Source organism: Microtus ochrogaster, linkage group LG4, assembly GCF_000317375.1.
Source record: "Microtus ochrogaster isolate Prairie Vole_2 linkage group LG4, MicOch1.0, whole genome shotgun sequence".
In the NCBI taxonomy this organism is placed as follows: domain Eukaryota; kingdom Metazoa; phylum Chordata; class Mammalia; order Rodentia; family Cricetidae; genus Microtus; species Microtus ochrogaster.
Window position 1 is genome coordinate 48,970,832 of NC_022030.1, and position 26,410 is coordinate 48,997,241.

At 44.9% G+C, this 26,410-nt stretch overlaps 1 protein-coding gene across 1 annotated transcript in view; it reads left to right on the forward strand.

Annotated features, from left to right (window-relative positions):
- Nucleotides 1-271: 271 nt before the first annotated feature.
- The window catches only part of Dner (delta/notch like EGF repeat containing), a 303,919-nt gene continuing 277,780 nt past the window's right edge, over nt 272-26,410 (forward strand). The window contains exon 1 of the mRNA XM_005361514.3: nt 272-1,072. Within this exon, the coding sequence (XP_005361571.1) occupies nt 797-1,072 (276 nt within the window). The 5' untranslated portion in view covers nt 272-796. The remainder of the gene's footprint in view (nt 1,073-26,410) is intronic.

A 26,410-nucleotide genomic window follows, 5' to 3' on the forward strand; every position in this document is an offset into this window, starting at 1 on the left:
TCATCCTGTACTCAATAATAGGGTTGGCCACTTTCACCCCCAGCTTCCAGCCACCCCAGGCTTCTTTGAGCTCTTGTGAACTACAACCCTTCTGAGCAGCGTGCTCCGCAAAGCCTGAAGAGGAGACTGTCGGTTCAGCACCAAGGACAAGGGCCCCGCAGCCGGTCTTGGAGGTACAAGGTCAGGTCCACGCCAGGTCGACTGCCAGTGTTCGCCGGTGGCGTGCGAGAGCTGTACGTGCTGGGGACAGGGATAAGTGTTTTGGGAATGTGAAAGGGGGGGGGGCGGCACCCGCGAGAATGAGGTCAGCCGGTCCCTCTGCGGATTCACAGATTCTGCGCCAAGAGGTCGCGAGTGGCAGCTGCGAGTCCTCTGAAGCGGTCCCTCCAAGCTTTCTGGGGCCTCTCCTCCCACTTTCCACCCCAGCATCGCCTCGCTATCCACTCCGGGCCCGCGCCCCCATCTCTGTGCCTTCCGGTTTTCCTTTGGACACACCCACGACTCTGACCCCTTGAGGCTGGAAACCGTGGACCGCTTCACTGCAACTTGCTGAGACTCGGAGCAGAAGGGTTCCCATCCCAGGTCCTCCCGCCCGGCGCCCAGCCTCTGTGGGCCCCGCCCTCAGCCCCTCCCGCGGTTGCCGGGGGAACCACGGGCTCCTGCAGCTGCAGGAAGCGTCCGGCCCCGCTGAGCAGCACCAGCCGCTGGCGCCTCTGCTACCGCCATCTCCGCCGCTAGCTCGGCCGCTGCCACCGCTCCCAGCTCTTCTCTGGCTCCTGAGTCCTCTCCGCTTGCCATGCCTCCCCGCCGAGCCCAGGCGCCCGGTGCCCGGCTGCTGCCCGCGCTGGCCCTGCTGCCGCTGTTGCTCGGTGCTGGGCCCCAGGGTGGCTGCTTGGCCAGCCCGGTGCCCACCGCGCCCCTGTCTGCTCCGGGACCGTGCGCCTCTCAGCCCTGCCAGAACGGGGGTGTGTGCACCCCGCGTTCGGTGGCCGGCCAGGAGCATCCCGCGGCCGACGCTGAGGCCGGCTACATCTGCACTTGTCCCGCTGGGGTCTCCGGCACCTACTGCCAGGTGAGTGGAGCCTACACTCGCCCAGTGACACTCAACCTCTCTCCGGCGGCTGGGTCTCCAGTACTCCAGATGCTAACTAGCTTCTGTTACTTTAGGAAGGGAATTCGTAGGTGTAGACCGGGGGCTCAGCCTTCAAGTGCGGCTCGGCTCTCCACTTCAGTTACCTGGCAATGCCAACTGGGGCTTTTGGGGCGTGTCCTGTGTTCCAGGGCCCGGCAGTCACCCCATCGCATCCCTGGTACTCGTGAATGTATCATCAACCACCAAGTGGCGCGCCCCCTCGGGGATGCCCAGGCTGAGCACAGGCTAGGCAGAGCAGAGGAATCGGTTCTGTGAGTCCCCTGTGGGGTACTCAATGTTCAGCTGGGCTCTGTTCCTGAACCTACTGGATCCGATGTGTGTAAAGAATGCAATAAGTGGGGGCAGGATGGTGGGCCCTATGCCAGGTCGTGGGGGGCATTTTCCTTCCTTTCTTCCACCTCTAGGGCTCTGACAAGGCAGCCAGAGGCAGCTGCCTCCTTGGCCTGCTGCCAGCCCTGTCTGAGCTTGGGTGGTGGCGATGTCGGAACAGGTGGAGACATTCGAGGGCATCAAGCTGGGTCTTGCCGAGTCGCCCTTCTGGCTGGACGCTCTCGTAGCCAGGACACAAGCAGGGGCCCTGGGAAGTCTCAGAAAGCTGTAACACTATGAGGGATGGGAGGTGGCCAGCAACCGTCCTTGAACTGGAAATGTCCAAAGAGAGATCTGACAGAAAATAAACGTGACTTTTATAAGTGTGTTAAAGCACAAAGAACCTACAAACGTTTTCCGTGTGCAAATTGGTAGCTCCTTGTGTGCGCACAGCTGCTACTCTAGGGTAAAGATGAAAAAAAAAAAGCATCCATCTGAAACAGCTAGATTAAACCACATGAAGGTGGGACGCCTCTGGGATCCGCTTGCTTTCTTACAGTTAGGGTGGAAGAGTTTGTTTCCTATAGATTGATACAATGATTGAAGACGTTAAGAATGCTCTGAGCAGCTCCACTTACCTACGAGGAGGCCACCCTTTCTGTGAGATAGGCTTTCATTTGTAAAATAGAGGTGAGCAGGGATAAAGAGGCTTGACCTTGGTATACAGACTGTTTTTCTTTTCTATTACAAACTGCCCCCACCCCCATAGTAGCAAAAGCTGGATACTGATTCTTTTTTCAGTGCTGTTGTCCTCTTCTTTGTTAACTGCTTTCAGTAAATGTTAACTCCCTCAAGGGAAAAGCGGGGATGGCGATGGGGTTTCGTGTGGTATGGACAGCAAACGGACTTTCTGCACGACCGTTCTTGTAGGCAAAAGCCTAGTAGAGTCATCTAAACCATCAGGGACACAGTCTGGTCTGTGTAAGACAGACCTGCAGGTTGAAGTCGGAGGGTGGATTTATACTTGTTTTCTCTCCTGGCAGATGATAGCTTTTCCCGGGGAGATGTCTGACTGCTTCTATCAAGCTGCTGCTATGTTTGCATGCCTGAGTTTCTTCGTTGAGAGAAATGGGTATAGTATAAGCAGACAGGGAGAGAGCTCTATCAATCTAAACCAGTTTAGGTAAAAAGAGAAAGCTAATTAGGCATTGGGCACTTAATACAACTCAGAGATATTTTTGTGTGACTCTAAAAATAGATAAAGAAAATTATTCAAGCAAGAGAAAGCATTCTTTATTGCTCCCCAAAGACGATAACAGAAAAAGCACAACTATTTGGTTCAATATCTAAGGCAATTTATCTGGAAGGCTCACTAATGTTTCAGAAGCAATTTGTTCAAAACAGAGTTGGATTCCTTCTACAGCTCCCGCTCAAGGTAGGGTTAGCTGTGTGAGGGAGACTGCCCACCCAAGGAGAAGGAGCAGGGCCTGCTCTGGGGTCAGAGTGGGGAGAGCAGAGGAGCTGCAATTTCCTCAGAGGAAAACTGAGCCAAGTGGGAACTTCAGACTCAGTTACCCAGAAAAAACTTAATAGAGGATTCAGAGCTTTATAATCCATAAAAAAATTGATTCCTGGTGATTTTAATTTGGTATCAGAAAACAATACACAGAAGGTAACCTTAATAGAGAAGGCAGAGACAGAAAACACAAGAACAGAAACCTACCTACAAATACACGCTGGGTGTGGTGGTGAAATGAGAAGATGAGGGAGGCGAGGGCAGAGTTCAAGGTCTTCTTTGGCCACGGGGCAAGTTCAAGGCCAGCCTGGACTATAGTAGTTGGCTTCAAAAAAACCAAAACCCAACCCACACCAAACCAAATCAAACCAGAAACAAATGCAAGGATAGTGACAGATGAGGGTAAAGGGTGTGGATAACGCTCGCTGCACAGACCGAGAGTGGAAATTGACCTGCCTAGGAAGCGTCTTCCTGACAGTGTCGCCCTCTCCCTACAAAGGTAGTTTAGCCCATGGCAACATTATAACCTGTCACTGAGGTCTCCTTTTGTTTTGAGAAATATAAACAAAACAAACAACAAAACCTTATTGATCACTAATCAACTGTCATTTTCATGTTTCTGAAACCGGCTTCTTGAAGTGTCAGTGGCATGATGGGAGCTTACAGAACCTGGAAACAGGGTCAAATGGGGTTGAAACTTCCGTTAAACATGATGAGAGGTGACAGAGGTGGCCGGGGCATGGTTTCTTTATCCTTATCTTCAAACTGCTTCTCCGTCTTTGTCTTGTGTTGACCACGGGGTTGACTGCTGGCAGCTTTTGAGGCTTGCCTGTTGGTTTTTCTCCTCCCTTCTATATCCAGGGAAGGGAAGCTGATAAAGGGCCTAAGCACTCCCTCTTTTGATGCTCATGGGGAGGGTCACACACTGGTCCCTGCATGATGTCACTGCTTCATTATCCTAGGCTGGTCCCCCTCTTTCTCACACTCACTCAAGCCCTCATGATTCCAGGTCCTATTGGGGTACTCGACTACAGCGGCAAGCAGGTGGACACTACATAAGAGAAATGAGCATGATGGTGCTCACCTGTAATCCTGGCAGTGGGGCAAGAGAATTTCAAGTTCTAGGCCAGCCTGGGCTACAGAGTGACCTTGTCTCAAAACCAACCCATCAAACACAACCCCCCCACCCCAACCCCAAGTGGTTAGGGATGCAGGAAGGTGGCAGTTGTCAGCATCTGGCCAGTCTTCCTCTTCTAACCAGAGCTTCTGTCAGGGTAAGCACACAGGTGGTTCAGTGGTCGAATTCTCATGAATTCAGTGGTCGAATTCTCATGAAAGCCAGCGATTATTTAACGTGGATTGTATTTATTTGTAAAGCTTATTTTATTTTAATGACCGAATCCTCTGCCAAATATGCAAGCGGTTAGACACCTGTTTGTTTTTCATTACACCTTCCCTAAGGAACTTATCCTCTGGAAAGAAGATAAAAATGTATCAATTTCTGCCCTTTTGGAGAAAAGGGGGCACTTCCTAGCAGGTTTTTATTTAAGTTAATGGTGTTCATTAAGCTCATTTGAGATTTCTTCTGATCAAGCACACTAATTTGAAACTGGTTCAGATGAACAGATCCCTTTCTTTCTTTCTTTCTTTCTTTCTTTCTTAAACACTTATTTATTTTAAATTTATTCTTCTCTAATATATTGTATCTCGACTGCAGCTTCCCCTCCCCCTCCTCTCAGTACCCCTCCCCCTCCTCTCAGTACCCCCTCCCCCTCCTCTCAGTACCCCCTCCCCTCACATACCCTTCCTTCCAGATCCACTCCTCCTCCTCTCCCTTCAGAAAAGGGCAGACCTCCCAGGGGTATCAACCAAACGTGGCATGTCAAGTTATAAAAAAAAACAAAAAACAAAAAACTAGGCACATCTCCTTGTATTAAGGCTGGATGAGGCAACCCAGTAGGAGAAAAAGGGTCCCAAAATCAGGCAAAAAATATCACAAACAGCACCCATTCCTACTGTTAGGAATCCTACAGGAACATCAAGTTACACAACCATAGCATTCCCAGAGGACCTAGCTGAGACCCAATAGGCTCCCTGATGGTTGGTTGAGTCTCTGTGAACTGGTATGAGCTCTGGTTAGTTGATTCTGTGGGCTGTGTTCTCCTAGTGTCCGCAACCCCTCTGGCTCCTACAATCCTTCCAGGCCCTTTTCCGTAGGATTTCCCAAGCTCTACCTAATGTTTGGCTGTGGGTCTCTGCATCTGCTTCCCTCAGTTGCTGGATGAAGCCTTTCTGATGACGGTTATGCTAGGCTCCAGTCTACAAGTATAGCAGAGTATCATTAGGAATCATTGCCTTGACTTTTTTTTTTTTTCTTCTTCTTCTGGGCATGCTTGGTTCTATCCTAGGTCTCTGGGCTATTCAGATTATGGTTCCTGGCCCTCCAGGCAATGTCTGGTATGGGCTCCCTCTCTCATTGTGAGTCTCAAGTTGGGCCAGTCTTTGGTTGTCCATTCTCACAAATTCTGTGCCTCCTTGACCCCAGCACATCTTGCAGGCAGGACTCATTGTAGGTTGAAGGTTTTGAGTCCCAATCCCTCCTCTGGAAGCCTTGCCTGGTTATAGAAGATGGCCAGGTCAGGCTCCATCTTCTCCATTATTAGGGGTCTTCACTAGCGTCACCCTCGTGGATTCCTGGGAGTTATCATTGCACTAGGTTTCTACCTCACCTCAGAAATGCCCCCCCAATTCTTATCATTTCTCCCAGTATTCTCTCCCTCCACACCCTGTACCTAATTCATCCTGTTCCCATCTCTACTTGCCCGTAGTCTACCCATGAGATCTATTTTATTTCTATTTCTTCCTCCCCTGGAGATCAATTACCCCCCCCCCCCCGCCCCATCACCTTGGGGCATACTAAACATTTTGTTGTTTTTTTGTTTTGTTTTACTGGAGTTGGAATCAGTCTTGCAAAATTTTGGCCATCAGTAAACTACTGACTCTTCAGCCTCTGGCTGAGATTAGCTAATAACCAAAGGTTGTAATTCTTTGCCTTACATTGCTAACAAAGACTGGACTTTTTACACACACACACACACACACACACACAAAACACACACACACACTATTGTGGTATCTAACAGCAATCAAATGCAGTGTACAAATTTATCTCTCTTTTTTACTTGTTTTATTTTTTTCTGTTTTGTTGTTTTGGTTTGGTTTTTGAGACAGGATTTCCCTGTGTAACAGCTCTGGCTATCCTGGAACTTGTTCTCACAGAGATCTGCCTGCCTCTGCCTCCCAAGTGCTGGGATTAAAGGCACGCACCACCACCACCCTCTCTCTGGCTTCTCTATGAATTGTTTTTACAGTCTTGAGAGAGTCACTCAGTGTCTCTAAACCTCAGTGTTCATATCTCTGAAATGAACTACCTGCCATATTTTCTTTTAAGATGCCATGAAATCACAAATGAGAATCTCAGAAAGTTTTTACTCTAAGCATGAAGAAGTGTGTGAAAATAGAGATGATGCTTGCTTTTACATCTTTATTTATTTATTTGGCAGCAGGAAGGTCAGAGGACAACTTTCCCCTTCTGCCATGTGGGTCTCAGAGATCACACGCAAGCTGTTAGGCTTGGTGGCAAATGCCTTTCCCAGTGAGCCATCTTGTTGTCTCTCAACAATCTCATTACATCGCTCAGACTGTTTAGGCACTTGGGTCCTTCCTGCCGCAACCTCCTTAGTGTTGGGTTACAGATGTGCACCACTATACATGGCATAAGAATGAATGCTTAAAAGTTTTGGAGCAATGTAAAGTGGTGCACAAATAGGAAGTATAAGAAAAGGACCTAATTTTTTCTTGGGTAAGATCCAGTTTTACCAGTTAAATCAGTGTCTGTGGTTGGTTCCCTTCAGGGTTTTCTCTGCACTAGAACCACAGTGTTATAAGTTTTTAAAATGGCAAATTAACTCTTAAAATTTTTGTTCTCGTCTTCTGAAATAAATGTTTTCTCAGTAAAATTCTCAGTGAGCTGACATTTCCTTTGAAATGAAAGAGTTTTCAAAGTGTCAAAATTCTTGTAACAGTTTTAAGAAAAGAAGGTAACAGTTGATTTTCTATGCTTTTCTTATATCTGTGAGTGGTATTCTTGGCCATTCATAGGAAACATCACCTTCCACATCCTGGCCACTTGACAAAACACATTTTTGGTCTTTAGTGTCTTTGCTTACGCCGCTCATGACTTGGTACCCAACATCCAAAGTGGCTCTGTGTCCTCATTTCATGAGCATCCATGGGGGAAAAAAACCTAGCCTGCAGTTGAAGGGCATTTGAGTCAAAAAGCAGAATGTCTGGCTGTAATTTTAGACATCCTCTTCAACTCAGGAGGCAGTTGTGGTCAAAGTTACTCACCCCAGAGGAGCAGCTGCAGAATCCAGGTCCCCAGTGGAACATCTACCAGCATGACAGTTTCATAGGCAAGATGTCTTCCTACATGCCCTTCCCATAACCCCATCACTGCAGCTCAGTCCTTGTTATATATTAAAGAACCAGGAAGCATTAACAAATGTGTCTGGGTTTTTAGTGCCCTCTGACCACCAGCCTCTGATTTATGCATTATCTACTGGGGAAGAACGGGGTACAGGTAACTTTACATGTTCTTCTATATTGTCAGGCTTGAGAGGACCCCCTTCAACTCCTGAGCATATGACACGTGGCTCAGGAATTCCCAGACAGGCTCAAGTGGTCTAGGTCCTTGGGAGGGTGCAACTGGGGGATCCCTGGGTCAGAACCTGGCTCTCTCTGGATGCCCTCCAATTGGTAACTTCTTCCTCTGAGTATGAGTGTCACTCTATGGGAAGCTGAGATCCAGATACTAGCCTTGAAGATGGTTTTGGCTTAGACAAATCCAGCCCAGTGATGTGCCCATAGAATACATTGACCTTCTTCTCTTCTGACCTCCCCAACTTAGTAGGTGCAAAGAGCAGCAAGGAAATATGACAAATGAAGAACGAACAGATTGTCTTGTGTATACATGTGCACTTGGAAGTCAGAGGGCAATCTTGGCTGTCATCTATGTTATTTTGAGGCAGGGTCTCTTGATGACTTGGAAGTAGTCAAGTCAAATAAATAGGCTAGTCTGGCTGGCTCACGAACCCCAGGGGTCTGCCTGTCTTTGCATTATAAACATGTGTCACTTCTCCCAATTTCTGGTGCTGGAATGCACATCCTTGAGCTCTCAAGACAGGTGTTTAGCCAGTGGAAGCATCTTTCCAGTCCCCACTGGTTGTTTTGACTGAACTCAGTCACCCATAGCTATTAGATGCCCTTGTACGAGACCCTGTGCTCTCCCTACTAAAGCAATTCCAGCCGAGACAGAGAGAGGGCGCTTTAGCACCCACACAGGAGCCGCATCCAGAAGTGGTACCAAGCCATGCCTGGGTTGCCCTATGTGCTATGCCCATTGCTGAACGGATGAGTTTTGCAGAGGTTATGAAGTGGTCACATGTGGAGACAAAGCAGTTCTGGAATCCTACTCCCCAAGGCTGTGGCTTTGGGATCTTTACTGGGTGAAGCCGCTGGAGGTTAGAACTAATGGATGACCTGCACATATGACATCACAGTTCATCAGCGGTTACCATAGTGACCCACGTGCCAGAGGCTTTAGCTCTAGCTCTGGAACTGGTGCTTTTTACAGTGAACTGAAAGCAAGCGGTCATGAGCAGGTGGGATGGGTTAAATCTCGACGATTTTTCAGATTTCCCCAGTCTTCAGAAGTGCTTCACAGTACGGCTGCATAGATAGCTGGCCTCGGTGGGCCACAGCTGTGGGGCCTATTGAACATCTGTCGAGAAGGAGTCATGTTTGGGAGGTCGGTGCATTGGGATTCTTAACTGTTTATTCGTTTCTCCTAGTACCAGGTTTGTTCTTAAAATTTTTTTTTTAATTCCATATTTTCTTCTTACTGTTTTGTTTTTGAGACAGGGTTTCACTGTGTAGCTCTGGCTGTCCTGAAACTTGCTCTATAGATCAGACAGGCCTGAAATCACAGAGATCCGCTTGCCTCTGCCTCCCAAGTGCTGGGATTAAGTGCGTGTGCCACCACTGCCCCACTATCCATATTTATTTATTTATTTATTTGGTTTTTCAAGACAGGGTTTCTCTGTAGCTTTGGAGTCTATCCTGGAACTAGCTCTTGTAGACTAGGCTGGCCTCAAACTCACAGAGATCCGCCTGCCTCTGCCTCCTGAGTGCTGGGATTAAAGGCATGTGCCACCACTGCCTGGCCCCAAATATTTTTAAAAAATTGAATTTTATTATTTTTAAAATTTATTTGTTTTGTTTATTTATGTGCAGGTATATATAGACATGTTCATGTGAATACCTGTATAGACCAGAAGAGAGCATTAAGTCACAGAAGCTAGAAATACAGGCGGTTGTGAGATACCTGATGTGGGTGCTGGGAGCCAAACTCATCACGTCTTCTGCAAGAGCAGCAAGAATTATTAACTGCTGAATCATATCTCTAGCCCCTTCATATGTATGTATGTATGAATGAATGAATAAATGAATATATAATGCATATATGTACACACACATATATTTAGTAGCCCTAGCTTCTATATTTCTAATAACCCTTTAAAAATACCTTTCAAGGCTGGAGAGATGGCAGAGTAGGTAAGAATGCTTGCTACTTAACTGTGAGGTCCTGAATTCTGATCCCAACACCCATGTCAAAAGCTTGATGGAGCTGCATGCATCTGTAACCTCAGATTTCTAGGGGATGGAGACAGGAAGGTCACTGGAGCTTGCTGGCTATGTGTGTGTGTACATGTGCATGTGTGTCCTTATGCACATGTGTGGGAGTATTGTAGAATTTAGTCCACTGAGGAAAACAACCACATCTTTGTTAGATAAGCTGGGCCAGCTTGTAAAAGACCATCAGGGGCAGACCTGTAGATTGTTGATGTTTGTTCAGAGGAAGAAGAGGTGGGAAAGGTCATTGGAACTTTGTCTGAAATTCCAGCTCCTCCTCCTAACCATTTATATGAAATCTTGCCCTAACCACTCAAAACCTTAGCCTATAGGGCGCAGGTGTTAGAGTTCATAGGCTCAAGACAGGATGGTTAAGAGGGTGCTGTATCTATGCAGCTGTGGAAACTGTCATGCTCGGTAAAGACTTTTCAGTCTTTATGGTCATCAGTGCTTCTGTAAGCAACCCTTCACCCATGCTCTGTAAGTAAGGACAATAGACCCACCACATCTCCAAGTCGACCTCTGGTGGAAGCATATTTTAGTTTGCCTCTGGGACCTTATAAGGAGGGAGTGGACATTGTTCTCATCTCCCAAGGGAAGGGATTCTTGAGACAGGAGACCAGAGGTGTCTCCCTCAATTATTTTCCATTGTATTTTTTTCAGACAGGATCTCTCACTGAAGCCGGAGCTCATGGATTGTTTAGACTGTCTGGCCAGTAAGCTCCCAGAATTCTCCTGTTTCAGCCTCCACGGCACTGGGGTCATGTGCTTACATGTGTAACTGGGGGCTCATGATCAGATCCTCAAGCTTCGTAATGGAGCCATCTGTCCAGCTCCTGAGATCAGGATCCTTCAGGGCAGATTGTAGCTTTTCGTTTTGTCTTTGTCCTTGTTCAGTGCACCTAGACACCTTGGTCATGCCGTTTCTAGGAAAGCCTGAGCATCAGGAGAGACAAATGGCAGCCTGAAATGCTTTGGCACGCGAGGAAAATCCCTGCTACGGTACCACTAGCTAATGTGCGGTTCTAAAAGCTGTTTCCTCATTCATTAGGAAGATGGTTGGAAGAATTAAAAGAACCCTTTGAGGAGGCCCTAGCAGAGACTGGCCCTGCAGGAGCACAAGCTGCTGTCTTTGTCTTTATAGAAGGGAATATGGATTCCCTCACTCCCATTTCATAGCTGAGGAAATTTACCCTGAGCCTTGTAGCTTGGGGACCAGCTAAGCTTAGGTGTTGTGACTTTGTGTTATCTCAATGGCTACGCAGCTAGTGCCTTGACCTGCTCCGTGTGACTTTCAGAGTACAGCCAGGCGAGGGGAAGGGTAGTGGTAGGGATGGGCAGGTTTTATTTATTTATTCATTTATCCATCTGAATGGATAGATGCTTCAAACTGTTTGAAAAAGTGAAAGTTTCTCTTCTTAAAGAGAAAAGAAAAGGGATAGCTTATAAAGGAGGGCGAGGAATTGAGAAGAGTGGAGAAAGGCGCCGAAGGAGACACTCATCACTCTGCTCCCCGCTCCTGGAGCCCAGAGCATCCTTTAGAATTCCAGTGCTGGCACTTATCTGCTTCTTGTGGTTAATTTGAAGAAGGGTTTGTAATTACTTTTGGGTTTCAGAGGCAGATTGAAACTTCTCTATGGAATGAGTTTTCTGTGCTGGGTGGAATTACAAGGACAAAATATATCTACTCCCTATTTTCTTTTGAGTTCTTTAAAAAAAGCTAAAATGATATTTGTCTATCTATCTATCTATCTATCTATCTATCATCTATCTATCTATCTATCATCTGTCTATCTCTGTGTACTCACATTGCATGGTACAGATGTGGAATTCAAAGAACATCTGTAAATTTTTTTTAATTGAAAATATATATATAATTACTATATATATTAATATATCATATATGTATTTTTATGTTACATTCTAATCAGGGTCTTCCCTCCCTTATCTCCTTCCCAGATCCTTCCCACTCATCCAACTCCATGGCCTCTTTCTCTCTTTAGAAAACAGTCACGTAAAATCAAACAAACCAAAATTTAAAAAAACAAAGAAAAACCATGAGATGCATGTACACACAAAGACATATGCATACATATAAACAACCCCACAAAAACACAAAATTGGAACTATAATGTACTAACAAAAGACCAGAAAGTTAAAAATTAAATGTTCATACAAAACAAAATAAGACAAAAAAAATCTCCAAAAATACCACCGAGTTTGTTTTGTTTTCTCATCGACTGCTGGGCACACTCCTGCTCTTAAGTGTGATTCTTATACAAAGAGCGACCCCACTGGGAAAAGCTCATTGCTTTTTTTTTACAATCAGAAGTCAATTGGAGATAGCTTCTGGGTTAGGGATGGGGGCTCCTGTCCACTTCCCTCTCTCAGGGCTGCGACCCACCTGGCTTGGATCTGTGCAGGCCTTGTGCGTGCTGCCACAGTCTCTGCGAGTTCATATGTGCATTCGGCCTGTTGTGTCTGGAAGATACTGTTTCCACGGTGTCATCCATCCCTCTGGCTCTTAGTTCCCCAAACCCTGAGAAGAGGGGTTTGATGTAGATATCTCGTTTAGGACCAAGTGCTTCCAAGGTCAGAGGACCACTTTTGGCATTAGAGTCTCTTTTTCCATCACCTTTACCCACTAAGCAGCCAGCTTACCTTCCACAGTCCCTCTTTTCTATGTAGGATGAGAAGCTAAAAGGAATGCACAGTAGATGCTGAAATAGGATTCCTAGGTCTCCCCTACTCCCTCACTCTGCTTAGCTTTCAGCAAAGGTACAAAATCCCATTCTTAATTGAATGTGTTAGAACAAGAAAAAGGCTAAATGTGTCCCATGTTACCTTAGGAAGAGAGGACATAACACAGGGACAATAGCGAGAGACCCAGGATCTCCACCTTGATATCGGTGCTCTCCCGCTGGATTTTCAGATGCTTCTTTTTAGGTATAATTTACAGAACGTGAAATTCACTCATTTTGTCCTTTGTTTTTGCGAGTTTTAAACCACCATCACAATTATTCTGTTCCACAAATATCCTTCTGCCCTTTCGTTGTCAACGTTGTCTGTTTTTGAAACTTTGAGACAGGCTTTGACTATTGTTGGAAAAGAATGTTCCTGCTGTTGCACAAAGGGACACCCAAACAAAGCCAAAGTAACTTTCAAGGCAATTTCTTTTTGTAAAAAGGGTGTGCCATGATTCAGACTGGGCTAGTGAGTAGCACATATAGCCATGATGGCCTCTGTCTCCTATCCCTAACATAAGGGCGTGAGGGCTTGGCTGTTCCTCATTGGTGTTCGACCTGACAGTCTACTTATGATTGGCTTATATGGAAAGGAGCAGGAAGGAAATGCAGGAGAGGAGGAAGTTCTGGGAATGCAGGAAGGCCTTCTCATGAACAAAAATTTTCTGGGCTTGGGGAGAGGAAAAGATTTGCATAGATGTTCTGTAAGATGGGAGGGATTTACAGAAAATTAGCTCTTGGTGGGCTTGCCATATTTGATAGAAAACAAACAAAGCATTTATCATACTATGTAGCTCAGGCTTGCCTTAAACTCACTATGTAGCCAGGGGCTTCTGCAAATTTGCAGCAATCCTCCTGCTTCAGCCTCCCAAGACCTGGGATTATAGGCATGCAACCATACTTGGCTAGTAGAATGCCTTTGAGGTTGATTCCGTGGTCTCTGTTATTGGGAGTCTGTTCCTTATGGCCAAGTAGTACCCCACTGCATGCTTCTCCGTGATTTACTTATTTTTCAGCCAGTTGATAACAAATGCTTTTTGATCAGGCTTTGGTGATTATGTATAAAGCCATCTCCCCAGTCCCCTGAAACATATTTTAAAATGAGGGAGAACAATGAGTTTTCTCTTCTTATTTTTTATTTATTCTCCTTTGGGCTATATTTTCTTCACCTTGTTGATTTGTAGTCACACCTTATTAATGAAGGAAAGTAGCCCATTACCTGTGGTAGTGTAAGCTCTGTTGAATTTCATTCTAGTCAAGGTTTATACTTCTCGAGTTGACTCTCTTGGCTTTTAAAAACACACTGTGGCTATTACCTTAGCATATATTTGTTTAGAAAGGTTGGCATAGCTGGGATGGGGGAGGCACATTTCTTTTCCCCCAAGCACTCAGGAGACAGAGGCAGGTGGATATCTCTGAATTCAAGGTCAGGCTGGTCTACAGACATCCATGGCTATTACAGAGAGAAATCCTGTCTCAGGCCCTTCCAAAAATTTGGCATAAATCACATTTAAATATTTAATTTTGTGATGACTTTATATAAATATTGGAATAAAATAACTGTTTAATGAGGAATCTTCCTTTCTTCTCAAAAAAGAACTACTCAGCTCCCCTGCCCCTTAATACTTGGCCGGGTGCCTGATATTTTGTTAAAGCTGCCAAGTTAGTTTTAATGGCATCATTGGTGAAAAGAACTTTCTTTCAAAGTTCTTGCATTCACAGGTTTAGTGTTCCAGTTCTAGAAGGTTCTTTTCATTCCTCTTGGATAGGGAAAGGATTGGCCTAATATTCAGTAGGAAGCAACACTCCCCATGCCTTAATATTCACACGATATTTTTAGCTCTTTTCTCTTCAAGAACAGCCTCATTAGTCCCAGCCATCGGGTTTCTGTGTTTCTCTGTGTTTATTTTCACACTTTAAAATTGGCCATTTGGGGGTTTTGTTTTTGGTTTTTGGTGGTGCAAAAGAGAATTCTTTTATCTCTATAGAAAAGCCTCATAATGAGAGAAATATTAAGAGAGACAGAAAAATGAGAACTAATATTAGCATTTTTATGAGGACCAAAATAAACTCTCAGCTGGAGAAAAGTAGATTTAATATTATTTTTTTTTCTTTTACTGAAGAAGGAAGGGATGAGGCATGATAGGGATTTCTGAGCTATTCTGACACAAAGGGAGGTTAATCTTTTTGTTTCACAGGTGAAAAATTGCTGGATCCAAGTTCAGTGGTATATGCCAGCAGCTTAAAAAAATTCACAAATCGATGTTATTACTGCAGTGTTTCTCATACTTTTTATTTTTGAGACAGGGTCTCACTATGTATCCCAGGCTGGCTTCAAACCTGTGGTGATCCTCATCTTAGCCTCCCAAGGGTTGGGACTGTAGATGTGGGTCACCATGCCCAGTTTGCTTCCTGTGGCTTCAATGGACTCTACATATTTTTGTATGCTTAAACAGTTTATCATTATTATTATTATTATTATTATTATTATTATTATTAATTTCAAGCAGAGTCCATATGACTGGCTGTGCTGAAACTTGCTTTGTAGACTAGGCTGGCCTTGATCTCACAGAAATCTGCCTGCTCTGTCTGCTGGGTGCTGGGATTAAAGGTATGCGCCACCACAGCCTGGCATCTGAGTCTATAGGAATTTAAGGGAAGGCGAGATCCTCTTTGAACCTACATCTCCCAGGTAGCATGTGAAGTGTGCATGCAGTCCTTTGCTCTCCCTCCCATAACTCTGGAAACACAGAACCTGGATTCAATGGTGGAGAAGCATCATTCCAGAAGAAGAGTGACCCACAGGGAACCGTGAGTGGGTTGAATTCCTTACCTTCTTTCCCTACCCGTTCCTAAAGATCCTTTCTCTAGTGGAATATGGCTGTCTCTCAGAAAGAGGAATTTTATATTCCTGTCAGGGTTCATCAGCAGATGCATCCTTTGAAGGCTCCAGAAAGATGTGGAGAGTTCTACATTTCTATTCTTAGAGCTCTGGCTATGGGGCATTGGAAAGGAGTTTTGGATATGGCAGTTATCCTCTGGGTGGATGGCAGCAGGGCTCTGGAACACTTGGATTCATCCCGATCCCCACAGTAAGGCTCTCACCACACCAGCCCAGATAGATCTACACCATCTCATCTTGATTTTTGATTTTCTTAAATTGAAGTAAAAGTCACATAATATAAAAACTACTACCGATTCCTGACCTTAAAAAAAGTCTATTTTAAAATGAACAATCGAGGGACATTTGGTTCACAGTCTAACACCAGAATGTGAAAACTGGTATTTCTTATTGCCTTGATATAATCTATAACCATCAAGGAGACCAGCTTCTGGACATGCTTGTGGGGATTATATTGATGACAGTAGTTGGGATGGAAAGAGCCCATGATTGCCTGTGGCATCATTTACTGATTGGTATCTGGGATTAAATAAGTGGAGAAAGGGAGCTGAGGCAAAGCGTGCATTCATTGCCCTCTGCTTCCTGATGGAAGGTGCCATGTGACCAGCCCTTCCCATCATGATGGTCTATACCTTAAACTGTGAGCCACACCAGCCTTCCTCTGCATGACGTTGCATTTCATCATAGCAATGGGAAAATAAACTAAGACATAAAACATTTTATTATTGCCCCCAAAGGGAATCCTGGGCCCATGAAGCAAATCCTCACTCCTCCCACAGTCTCTGGTCATCACAAACCTGCACTTGCCTCTGGGTTTGCGTGCTCTTGGTTTCTTGTATGAATGGAACAGAATAATTATACAATCTTTGGTCTGACTTCTCTTGCTTCCCATACCTCTAAAATTTTGAGATTATTCCATATTGCAGTTTATGCCACAACTTCATTTAAAAATGGATTTAATTGAACAAATCCATGTGCATGCATATGTGCAAATACACTGTATTTTATCTATCAGTTATCTGTTGATGGATATGAGCTGCTTCTGTTCTTTGGTTACTGTGAAGAGCCCTGCTATGGACGTTCTTGTACCAGCATTTGATTTTCTGTTTTCAGTTCTTCTGAGTCTATGCTAGGAGTGGACTTGCTGGATCATATAATGTTATATTAATGTTTTTAAGGACTGGAAATTTGTCCTTCTCTTTATTTAAAAAAATTTGTATGTATGTACGTGGATGTGCATGTGTGTGCCAGGCTTGCACAGAGGCCACAGTCAATGTTGAGTGTTTTCCTCTATCATTCCCCATATCTTCATTATTATTACTGTTATTATAGTTATTACTATTATTTTAAGACAAGATCTCTTGTTGAAGCTGGCGCTCATTAACTATCTAGACAGGTTGGTGAGCCTCAGGGATCCACTTACCCCACCTCCCTAGTGCTAGAGATACAAATATACTGCCCTGCCTGATTTCTTTTTTTACATGGCTACTGGGGACTCAAACTTAGTCCTCATGCCCTGTGGCAGGTACTTTGCAGAATGAGCAATCTCCCCTGCTCTGCTAAATGCTTCTCTATCTGTGTTATCTTCAACGTGAGCCCCAGAGTTGGCTGAGCATGCTGTGATGGCTAGTTTTGATTGTCAGCTCGGCAGAACCTTGAGTTGCCCGAGAAGAGAGTCTTAATGAAGAATTATCAAGATCAAGTTGTCCTGTGGGAGGGTCTGTGAGAGATTGTTTTGATTGTTAATTGACATGAAAAGACCTGGCCCATCGTGGGTGGCGTCGTAGTTCCCTAGGTTAGGTTAGGAGTGGAGAAAGCAACCTGAGTACTTTGAAGCAAGCAAACAAGGAGGCATTTACTCTCTTGTCCTTGACCTTGGCTGCCACGTGACTAACTGCTTGAGTTTCAAGGCTTGGCTTTTCTGAAATGATGGACTGTAATTTGGAATTGTGAGGCAAACAGACATCTCCTTCCTCCCCTGTGCTGTTTTTTCCAAAGCAACAGACAAACTAGGGTGGATGATTATTTGCACCGCACCCCCACCCCAGGCCAGATGGTATATTCTTACTACTATACTGGCCTGGCTGTAGAGTAGTCCAGAACCCATTTGAGCACAGTCAATAGTCTAGCTCTCAGTGACATTCTGATATCCCAACTCCATGGCTTCCTAGTTAAAGGCCCAGCCTTTCATGACTCCCTCCTGGAACAGACTGCATGCTGGAGAGCTCTGCTTTCTGACTCAGCCCAGACCCCGAGTACAGCCTCTACCTGCCAGTGAATGGAGCCTTGTTCTATTTCCTGTGGTATGTTCAGATCCTCTGGGAAAAACAGTGTTTTCTAGGAGCACTTGACGGACCACAAAGTGGCCTTCAGGCAGGGGAGATGGCTCACTCAGTAGGTAAAGCCTTTGTTTTGCAAGTGTGTGGACACCAGATTGAATCTGCAGAACCTACATAAAGCTGGATGAGCCAGCTGTAATCCCAGTGCTCCTGTGGCAAGATGGGGAGCAGAGACGGGACAGTCTCCAGAAGCATGCAAGCCAGCTAGTTTGGCTTCAGTGGCAGTGAGCAAGAGACCGTGCCTATGAAAGATGAAGCCTGCTGGTACTCAAGGTTCTCCTCTGACCTCACATGTGCACAGGGCTCCTGAAAGTGTGGTGAGAGCTACCAAGGGATCTTCTGAAACTCTGTACAACTCCTGTCACCTGGGTTTTGGCCCCCCATCAAGCAAATTCAATACCACAACAGGAGCAGAGACTCCCCAGTGGTCATTGCAGGCTGGAATACCATCTCAGCTGCCTTCTTTGTTAAGGGATTGCTTCATGTGGGTTGATGGCAAGCATCCATGTTGTAAGTGTTTAATGGGTTCCCTGTAAATGAGAAGCCAGAGTAGATTGGAAGGTGGGACTCCTGTACTTGCTGATGAGTCAAAACAGGTTCAAAGGACTGGCGATCCCTTGTTGTTTAGCAACCACTACCAGGCCCTTTGACTGCTACATTTGTTCTTATGAATTCCTTGGGAATTAGAATTTTGACCTCAGAAGTTTAATTTGTCCTCTTATGTCCAGAATCTTTTGTGTGTGTGTACACATATGTGCATGCACGTGTATGTATGTGCACCTATGTATATGGCAGGTGGAGGAAAAACTTGGGTGTTTTTCCTTAATTGCTGTGCATTTTGTTTCCTTTTTTCCTTGTTTAAAGCAAAGCTTTTCAGTGACTTGCCAAGGCTTCATCCTCTGACCAGAAAGTTTCAGGGACCCACCTATCACTGTTTCTCTTGCACTCAACTTTTTATGTGGATGTTTGGAATCAGACTCAGGTCCTCATCCCTGTGTGGCAAACTCTTTAAAGACTGAGCCATCTCCTTAGTTCTTGTGGCCCAGAGACTCTCACAAAGCAATCGCATCTTCAAGTCAGAGTCAACACGAATGTCTGCTACCTACCCAGTCCTCTGTTCCTATGGCTGGGACTCTCCCAGGTCTGACTTACCCATAGTCTGTGTTCAGCTTTATGGAATGTCAGGGAAGGAGAGAAGACAGAGTTCTCTGGATTTTCAATGCAAAGTCAAGCCATGCAGGGTTCTGATTCCTCCACTAGTCACTTTGGAGTACTGACTCTGTGCTAGTTTGAATGTAATTAGCCCCCATTATCTCACAGAAAGTAGCAATGTTAGGAGGTATGGCTTTGTTAGAGTGGGTATGGCCTTGTGGGAGGAAATGTGCCATTGTGGGGGTGGGCTTTGAGGTTTCCTAAGCTCAGGACACCCAGTGTCTTGGTCAACTTCCTCTTGGCTGTAAGTCAAGATATAGCCAGCCCCACATCTGCCTGCACACCACCATGCCCATTGCCATGATGATAGTGGCCTGAGCCTCTAAAACTGTAAGCGAGTCACCCCAATTAAAAGTTTTCCTTTATAAGAGTTGCTGTGGCCATGGTATCTCTTCAGGGCAATAGAAACCCTAATGAGGACAGACTCCAAGGGCAGCATCTTGAATGTAGCTGAGATGTAAATTTGGCTTGGTCAGTTGATTTTTATGGAAGAGAATAAAAATCAAAGAGATGGATGCTAGAGTCAGGATAAGAACTTGCCAATTCTGCACCCAGGGCTCTTTCACTAAGCATTTAAGTCTAGACATTTCCAATCCTGAAGACACTCCTATGGAGACTTAACAGAGCCATCTTCATGGACATTCAGCACCAATTGAATGTTTAATTCTCTATGCTATACCCTTGTGCCTGGTTCTCACCTCTACATTCCCTGTCCTGATCCATGTATTTCACTGGAGCTCCTTTTGCTAGAGGTCTTGATGACCTACCGAAAACTAATAGAGCAGGTGGGTAGATCGGAGCCCCATGTGCAGGGTGTCCCTTGTGTGGCCACAGCTGTCTGCTTTACTCATCCCTGCAACAGAAGAAAAGCCCTGTTTATAAGACATTGTCCTCGGGGGACAGTCTAGCCACTTGGAGACTGCAGGATGAATTACGACAGTGGGATATTAACTATATCCATAACATCATTTAATAGTTTGGGAATCAAAGACCTCCTAGAGGAGCGTGCCATTGCTTTCTGTTGGACACACAAAACTCTTTGAATTTAGATCAGAAGCAGTATTTCTGTATGTCTCAAAGTCTTCCCTCTTAACGCTTTTTAGAGATAGCCAAGTTGAAAGTGCGGTTGTTATTATTTTAACTGACATAAAACCCATAGTGGTAAACTGAGTGAATAAGAATAAGAATTAGATCAGTCCCACTGTCTCCGTGGGTGGTTGCACCCCTCTTGGTCCTGACTTCCTTGCTCATCTTCTCCCTCCTTCTGTTCCTCATTGGGACTTTGGGAGCTCAGTCCAGTGTTCCAGTGTGGGTCCATCGCCAGATGAAGGTTCTATGGTGATATGCAAAATATTCATCAGTAAGACTATAGGATAGGATCATTTCAGGTTCCCTATCTTCAGCTGCCCCAGGAACTAACTGGGGACCTCTCCTTAGGCACCTGGAAGCCCCTCTAGGTCCAAGTCTCTTCCCAACCCTACGATGGCTCCCTTAATTAAGATATGTGCTTCCCTGCTCCCCTATCCTACCTTCCTGTATCCCAATCATCCCGTTGCCCCAAGTTCTCCCCATCCAACCCTTCTCACTTTTCTCCCCATCTCCCCTTACCCCCCTCCCACCCCACTCTAAAGATCCCGATTTTTTGCCTGGCAATCTTGTCTACTTCCCCTTCCCAGGAGGATAGCTATATGTTTTTCTTTGGGTTCACCTTCCTGATCTATTGGGAGCTCACCAATGCCAGCTGAATTGTGACTCGAAAAGCAGGGGATAAACCCGGACTCTCTGAATATGACGGACAATGAGGGCTGCTGAGAAGCCAAGGACAATGGCACTGGGTTTTGATCCTACTTCTAGCTCTGGCTTTGTGGGGGCCTAACCAGTTTGGATGTTCACCTTCCTAGACCAGGATGGAGGGGGGAGGACTTTGGACTTTCCACAGGGCAGGGAACCCTGACTGCTCTTCAGACTCGAGAGGGAGGGGGAGAGGAGGGGGGGAGGTTAGGAGCGGGGGAAGTTAGGGGGGGAGAGTGGGAGGAGTGGGAGGCTGGGAGGAGGCGGAAATTTTTTTTTCTTTCTTAATAAAAAAAAATTAAGAATAAAAAAAAAAGAATAAGAATTAGCTCACATAACCATTTAGAAGATGAAGCTCAGTAATTTGCTTAACTATGAGAAAAATCCAGAGAAGCCCTGGTTTTAGATAATCATAATGTTTATGTGTTCATATGAGCAAAAACACAGAACAGTGCTGTGAATTTTATTTAGCAGCATCTTAAATATAAACACATTAAATGTTCCTGTAAAGAGTTTAAAGACTGTGTCACATCTAACTTTATTTTCATCTTATAGCTGAAAATAATAAAACCCACAGAGCTTGGAAGTCTGGGCTAGATCACGGTTCTTCCTGCCTATGTTAGAATTCTTTGGGTTGTTTGCAACAGAAAACCCAACTCAGACTGTGTACACCAGAATGCAAGTCTTCAGTGTCATGTGAAGAGTACAGTGTGTGGAAACTCAGTTTGTCAGCACCCAGGTCACAAGTCCCCACGTCTGTCAGCCTCATTGTCCTTCGTGTTGGCCTTACCCTCAGAGCGCAAACGATGACTTCCAGTAGCTACAGATTCACATTATCCCATAGGCAGGAGCTGTAGGTGAAGAGAGACCCTGCTGCCACCTTCCTATGAAGTCCTGGGCTTGGCTCCATTGAGCTGGCTTAAGTCACATGTGTATCTCTGAGCCAATCACTGCAGCCAGAGGATTGACTTCTGCTGATTGGCCAGGCCTGAGTCATGTGTCTATCACTGGGCTTGATGGGTAGCCCTGGTGGAAACACGTGGACTGTAAGCAGTTGAATCTGGAATGTTCCTCATTGGCTCTCAGTTTGGATGCATAGTCACCCTGTTTGAGTAGGTTCTGGAAGCTTGAAAGGTGGGGCCTAGCTGGTCACTTTTAAGAGAACCCTCAGCGATATATTATCCTTGGCTATGTCCTGTCTCTTTTTGTTTACTGGTCGACGGTGATATGAACAGTTGTTGTCTGCCACAGTGATGACCTCCACTGCTATGATGTTCTGCCTAAGTTCACGAACATAGACTGGACCTTCTGAAACCAAGAACCAATGCAAATCTCTCTTTCATGTTCTGTCAGGATTTGGGCATGCGAAAGTCACCAGTCCGCAGACCGACACTGGAAGTCCTTCCTAAGGAAACCAGGAGACTGGCATGGGAGATGCTAATATGCCTTCCTGCTTTCCTCATCGAGCTATGCTTCGTGTTTGGGAGATGCTAATATGCCTTCCTGCTTTCCTCATTGAGCTATGCTTCGTGTTTGGGTGGCAATTCAGCAAAAATAAATTTCTTCTGTCTGCATCTGCAGCCAGATCCGCTGAGACTTCTCACAGATGTATTTTTGTTTGTTTGCTTGCTTCTGGTGTTTCGAGACAGGGTTTCTCTGTGTGCTCTGGCTGTCCTGGAACTCAGACATCCACTTGCTTCTACCTTCTGAGTGCTAAAACTAAAGGCCTGTGCCACTACCATCCGGCACAAGTGTACTTTTTTTTTTTTACAAGTGTACTTTTTATGGTGGCCATGAACACATGTCATTGTTCATATTGGTCTCTGTGTCTCTTATTTTAAGTAGTAGTATCTTACTGTGAAGACAAAGGTAAGGTAATTTCAAAATATTGTAGTGCACAGGCTAGGAGGACAGTTGGGTATTGAGAATTACCTATGAGAGCCATGCTTTAGTTTAGAAGGAGTGCATTTATTGAGTACACAGCAAGCAGCAATAAAGGAATAAAGCAGCAGAAAAATAGGTCAGCATCACAGCAGACACTTAAGCATCCAGTAGAAACTGACCCGGGAGGCTCAGGAACGAGCTGGAGCATCTGGCGGATAAAGGGGGTCCCAGGCAGACACTTCTCTTCTCCCGTTGCAGGCACTTCTACAGCATGAGTTGAGGAGTTGCCTTTCCTGATTTTAGTTTTCTTGTTTTTTAGTGACCCAGTGAATTTGATCAGGTTTGCCCATCTGAGCATAAGTGTGTGTGTCTATTATTTACTAGAGCAGAGGCTACATCGCCAATGAAAAGATCTCCCTTCCCTAGCTTAATCTGCTGTTTTGTTATATGAGAGAAGCTTTGTGTGTGTGTGTGTCCTCTAAACCTGCGATCCGAATGTGATCATGGCAAAAATACCGGACACATTTTCATTCAGTGACAATCTACAAAATCCTGGTTCAGTGTTCCTTGCAATGATCAAGGTCATCAGAAAGGGAAAGGTCATGGAAGATACTGTCTCTTCAAAGAGGAGACAAAGGAGGCGCAAGGAGGAAATGCTGCGTGGGTGCCTGCAATAGACACGCAGCCCTGGGAAGAAGTAAGAAGATCTGAACAGAGCCCGGCCTCTAGATGACAGTGTGCCACTGTTGCTTCATTAATGGAATAAACGTCACATACTAGTGCACGGTGTGTAGCAAGGGAAACGAGAGGGGAGCCTGCAGGAACTCCCTGCTGCCCTCGCAGCACTGACAGTTGCTAAGAGTGTTTGTTAGGAGTAAGCAAGTTTCTTGTTCTGAATGCATATGTGTTTCTGTGTTACATTTTTCTAGTCAATGGAACCTTCACAGTTCTCTTTACCCCTTGTTAGATATATGCTGGTTAGTTCTTGTTGCCACCTTGACACAGATTAGAGTTACCTGCAAAGAATTGCTTCCAACAGATTGGCCTATAGGCAAGTAAGGGTGTTAGTGCTGGCGCGGGTTGGGGGGGGGGTCGGTATTTTCTCAATTGATGATTGACGTGGGAGGACCCAATCCATTGTGGGTGGTAACCTTCTTGGGCCTAGGTGTTCCTGGGTTGTATAAGAAAGTGGGGGCTGGAGAGATGGTTGGTAAGGGTTAGGCTCATAACCAAAAATAAAAGAAAGCAGGCTGAGCAAGCCACAAGGAACAAGCCAGGAAGCAACGTTCCTCCATGGCCTCTGCTTCAGTTTCTGCCTTCAGGTTCCTGTCCTGACTTCCTTGGTGATGGATGCTAAGATAAAATAAACCCTGTCTTCCCAACTTGCTTTTGATCATGGTGTTTATCTCAGCAGTAGAAAGTAAACTAGGGTAATATATTAGCTATCTTAATGTGTGTTTTTTCTAATGTTGCTGCAATCCATTTTCTTTCAGTTTAATGTTTTCTGATGTCTTTTCCCACTTGATTTATTGTCTACTTTTTTGTACCCTTCTCTTCCTCTCTTTCTTCCTCTTCCATTCTGTCTTCTCTTACCCATTCATCTTCTCTTCTTCCTTTTTCTTCTTCTTCCTCTCCTCCACCTTCTTCCTATCCCTTCTCCTCTTCATTTTCTATCTATCTATCTATCTATCTATCTATCTATCTATCTATCTATCTATCTATCTATCTATCTATCTATCATGTACACAGTGTTCAGCCTCCATGTATGCCAGAAGAGAGCACCAGATCTCATTACAGATGGTTGTGAGCCACCATGTGGTTGCTGGGAATTGAACTCAGGACCTCCAGAAGGGCAGTCAGTGCTCTTAACCTCTGAGCCATCTCTCCAACTCCTTCTCTTCATTTTCTTATTTTTTCTTTTATTCTTAATCTTTTTTCCCATCATCCTTATTTCATCATTATTATTTCGTGGTTTTAAGGACTCAATCCAGGCCTTCCACATGCCAAATAAGCACTGAACTGTGCCTAGAGCCCTTTCTTTTTATAGTTGAATTTTCATATATAATTATCATAGAGTTGCGTTCCTTGTCTTATGCAGTTTAATAACATTTGTCCTTTAATAGATGTGGTTGTTTATGTTTATAACTAGGTTTATTTCTGTGACACTGCAGCTCTGTCTCACTCTTTATTGTGTAGTTTTAAATGTTTGGGATTCCAACCCCAAATGAGAGGAATTTGCCAGGTGTTGCCTTTAGGATGGTTTAGAATTTCAATATTGTCTAGTTCAGCAAAGCTGTCACTGCCTCATCGTAATTCCTCAGCTCTCTGGTATCTTCTGGAAAATTCAGATATTCTTGATGGAGAAGCCTTCCCCAGTACTGGACACCTTCTGGTGTTTTTAAGCCATGTGTTTTTTTGTTGTTGTTTTTTATTTTTAATATTTTAGTTGTCTGCAGCAGGATGAGTGCTCTGTATAGCCAGGTTCAACTGTACATGAAACTCAGACCAAAGGACTACATGCGAGGCTGAAAAGGCCTGACAGCTTTGCTGACATAAGATCTTGTACAGTACGTTGACGGTTTTTTCTAGTGTGTGGTTATCACAAATGCTAGACAAGTATTCTCCACACTTCTAGTCCCCCTTTTAAACTTTATTTAGAGGCAGGATCTCACTGTGTGACTGTGATAGGGCTAAACCTTGCTTGCAATATTCTGGCTTCAGCCTCTCAATGAACACCCAGCCGGCATTCATTCTTAATTCATGGGCATTGATACAAATAGACTTGGACATATCATACACATTAATATTGCAATGTGATAAGCAAAAACCCAAGTAAACCAGGTGGTGGTGGCGCACGCCTTTAATCCCAGCACTTGGGAAGGCAGAGGCAGGCGGATCTCTATGAGTTCGAGGCCAGACTGGTCTACAGAGTGAGTTTCCAGGAGAGCCAAAACTTTACAAAGAAACCCTGTCTCGAAAAACAAAACACCCCAAACAAACAAAAAAACTGAAGTAAAACATAAAGCAGTAGTCCTGGGTTTCTGAACACACACATATAAATACACAGAAAGGCTATTGTTTTATTATTTTACTTTTTTCCCCTGTAACACCCATCACCTATTCATTGTGCAAACTTTCCTGCTGGAATTGAAGCTCTAAAAACTGTTTGTGTTCCCCCACACCATGGATAGAGTTCAGATCCTTGAAAAAGTAAAGACAAGCATATCATCTCTTTACAGCAAAGCAATAGCCATAACTTCCTGCCTAGGGCCTGTGTCCTCTCTAGCCATGGGGCTGCTTACCATGTTTTCTGTATCAGACTTGAATTTCCTCCTTCAAATATAAGCAGAAAGCTGTTGGTTACTCCTTTACCAGCCTTGCCACTATCATAGCAGATGGCACATCTTGGCCAGTGTATAGAATAGCACACAGATTTCACAGCTGAATGACCCTTTAATGATAACATTAACAAAGGCTATCCCTTAAAGCCTACACATCACCTTCCAGCACTACAAAGGCTAACCAGCAGGTAGAAAGTTTCCAGTTCAGTTTCAGCTGGACTTTTCTTTGTCCTGGGACCAGAACCTATGTTGTCTTCAGCAATAGGATTTTATTATCTACTTCTGGTGGGCAACTCACAGTAGTAGTAATTGACCGTATTGTTTTAGGGGCCTTAGGAACCTCTCAAGGCAGGGCATTTTTTCTTTTTCTTTTATTTTTTTTTAATTTTTTATTTAGAAAAAAAAGTTTCCACCTCCTCCCAGCCTCCCATTTCCCTCCCCCTCCTCCCACCCCTTCCCCCTCCTC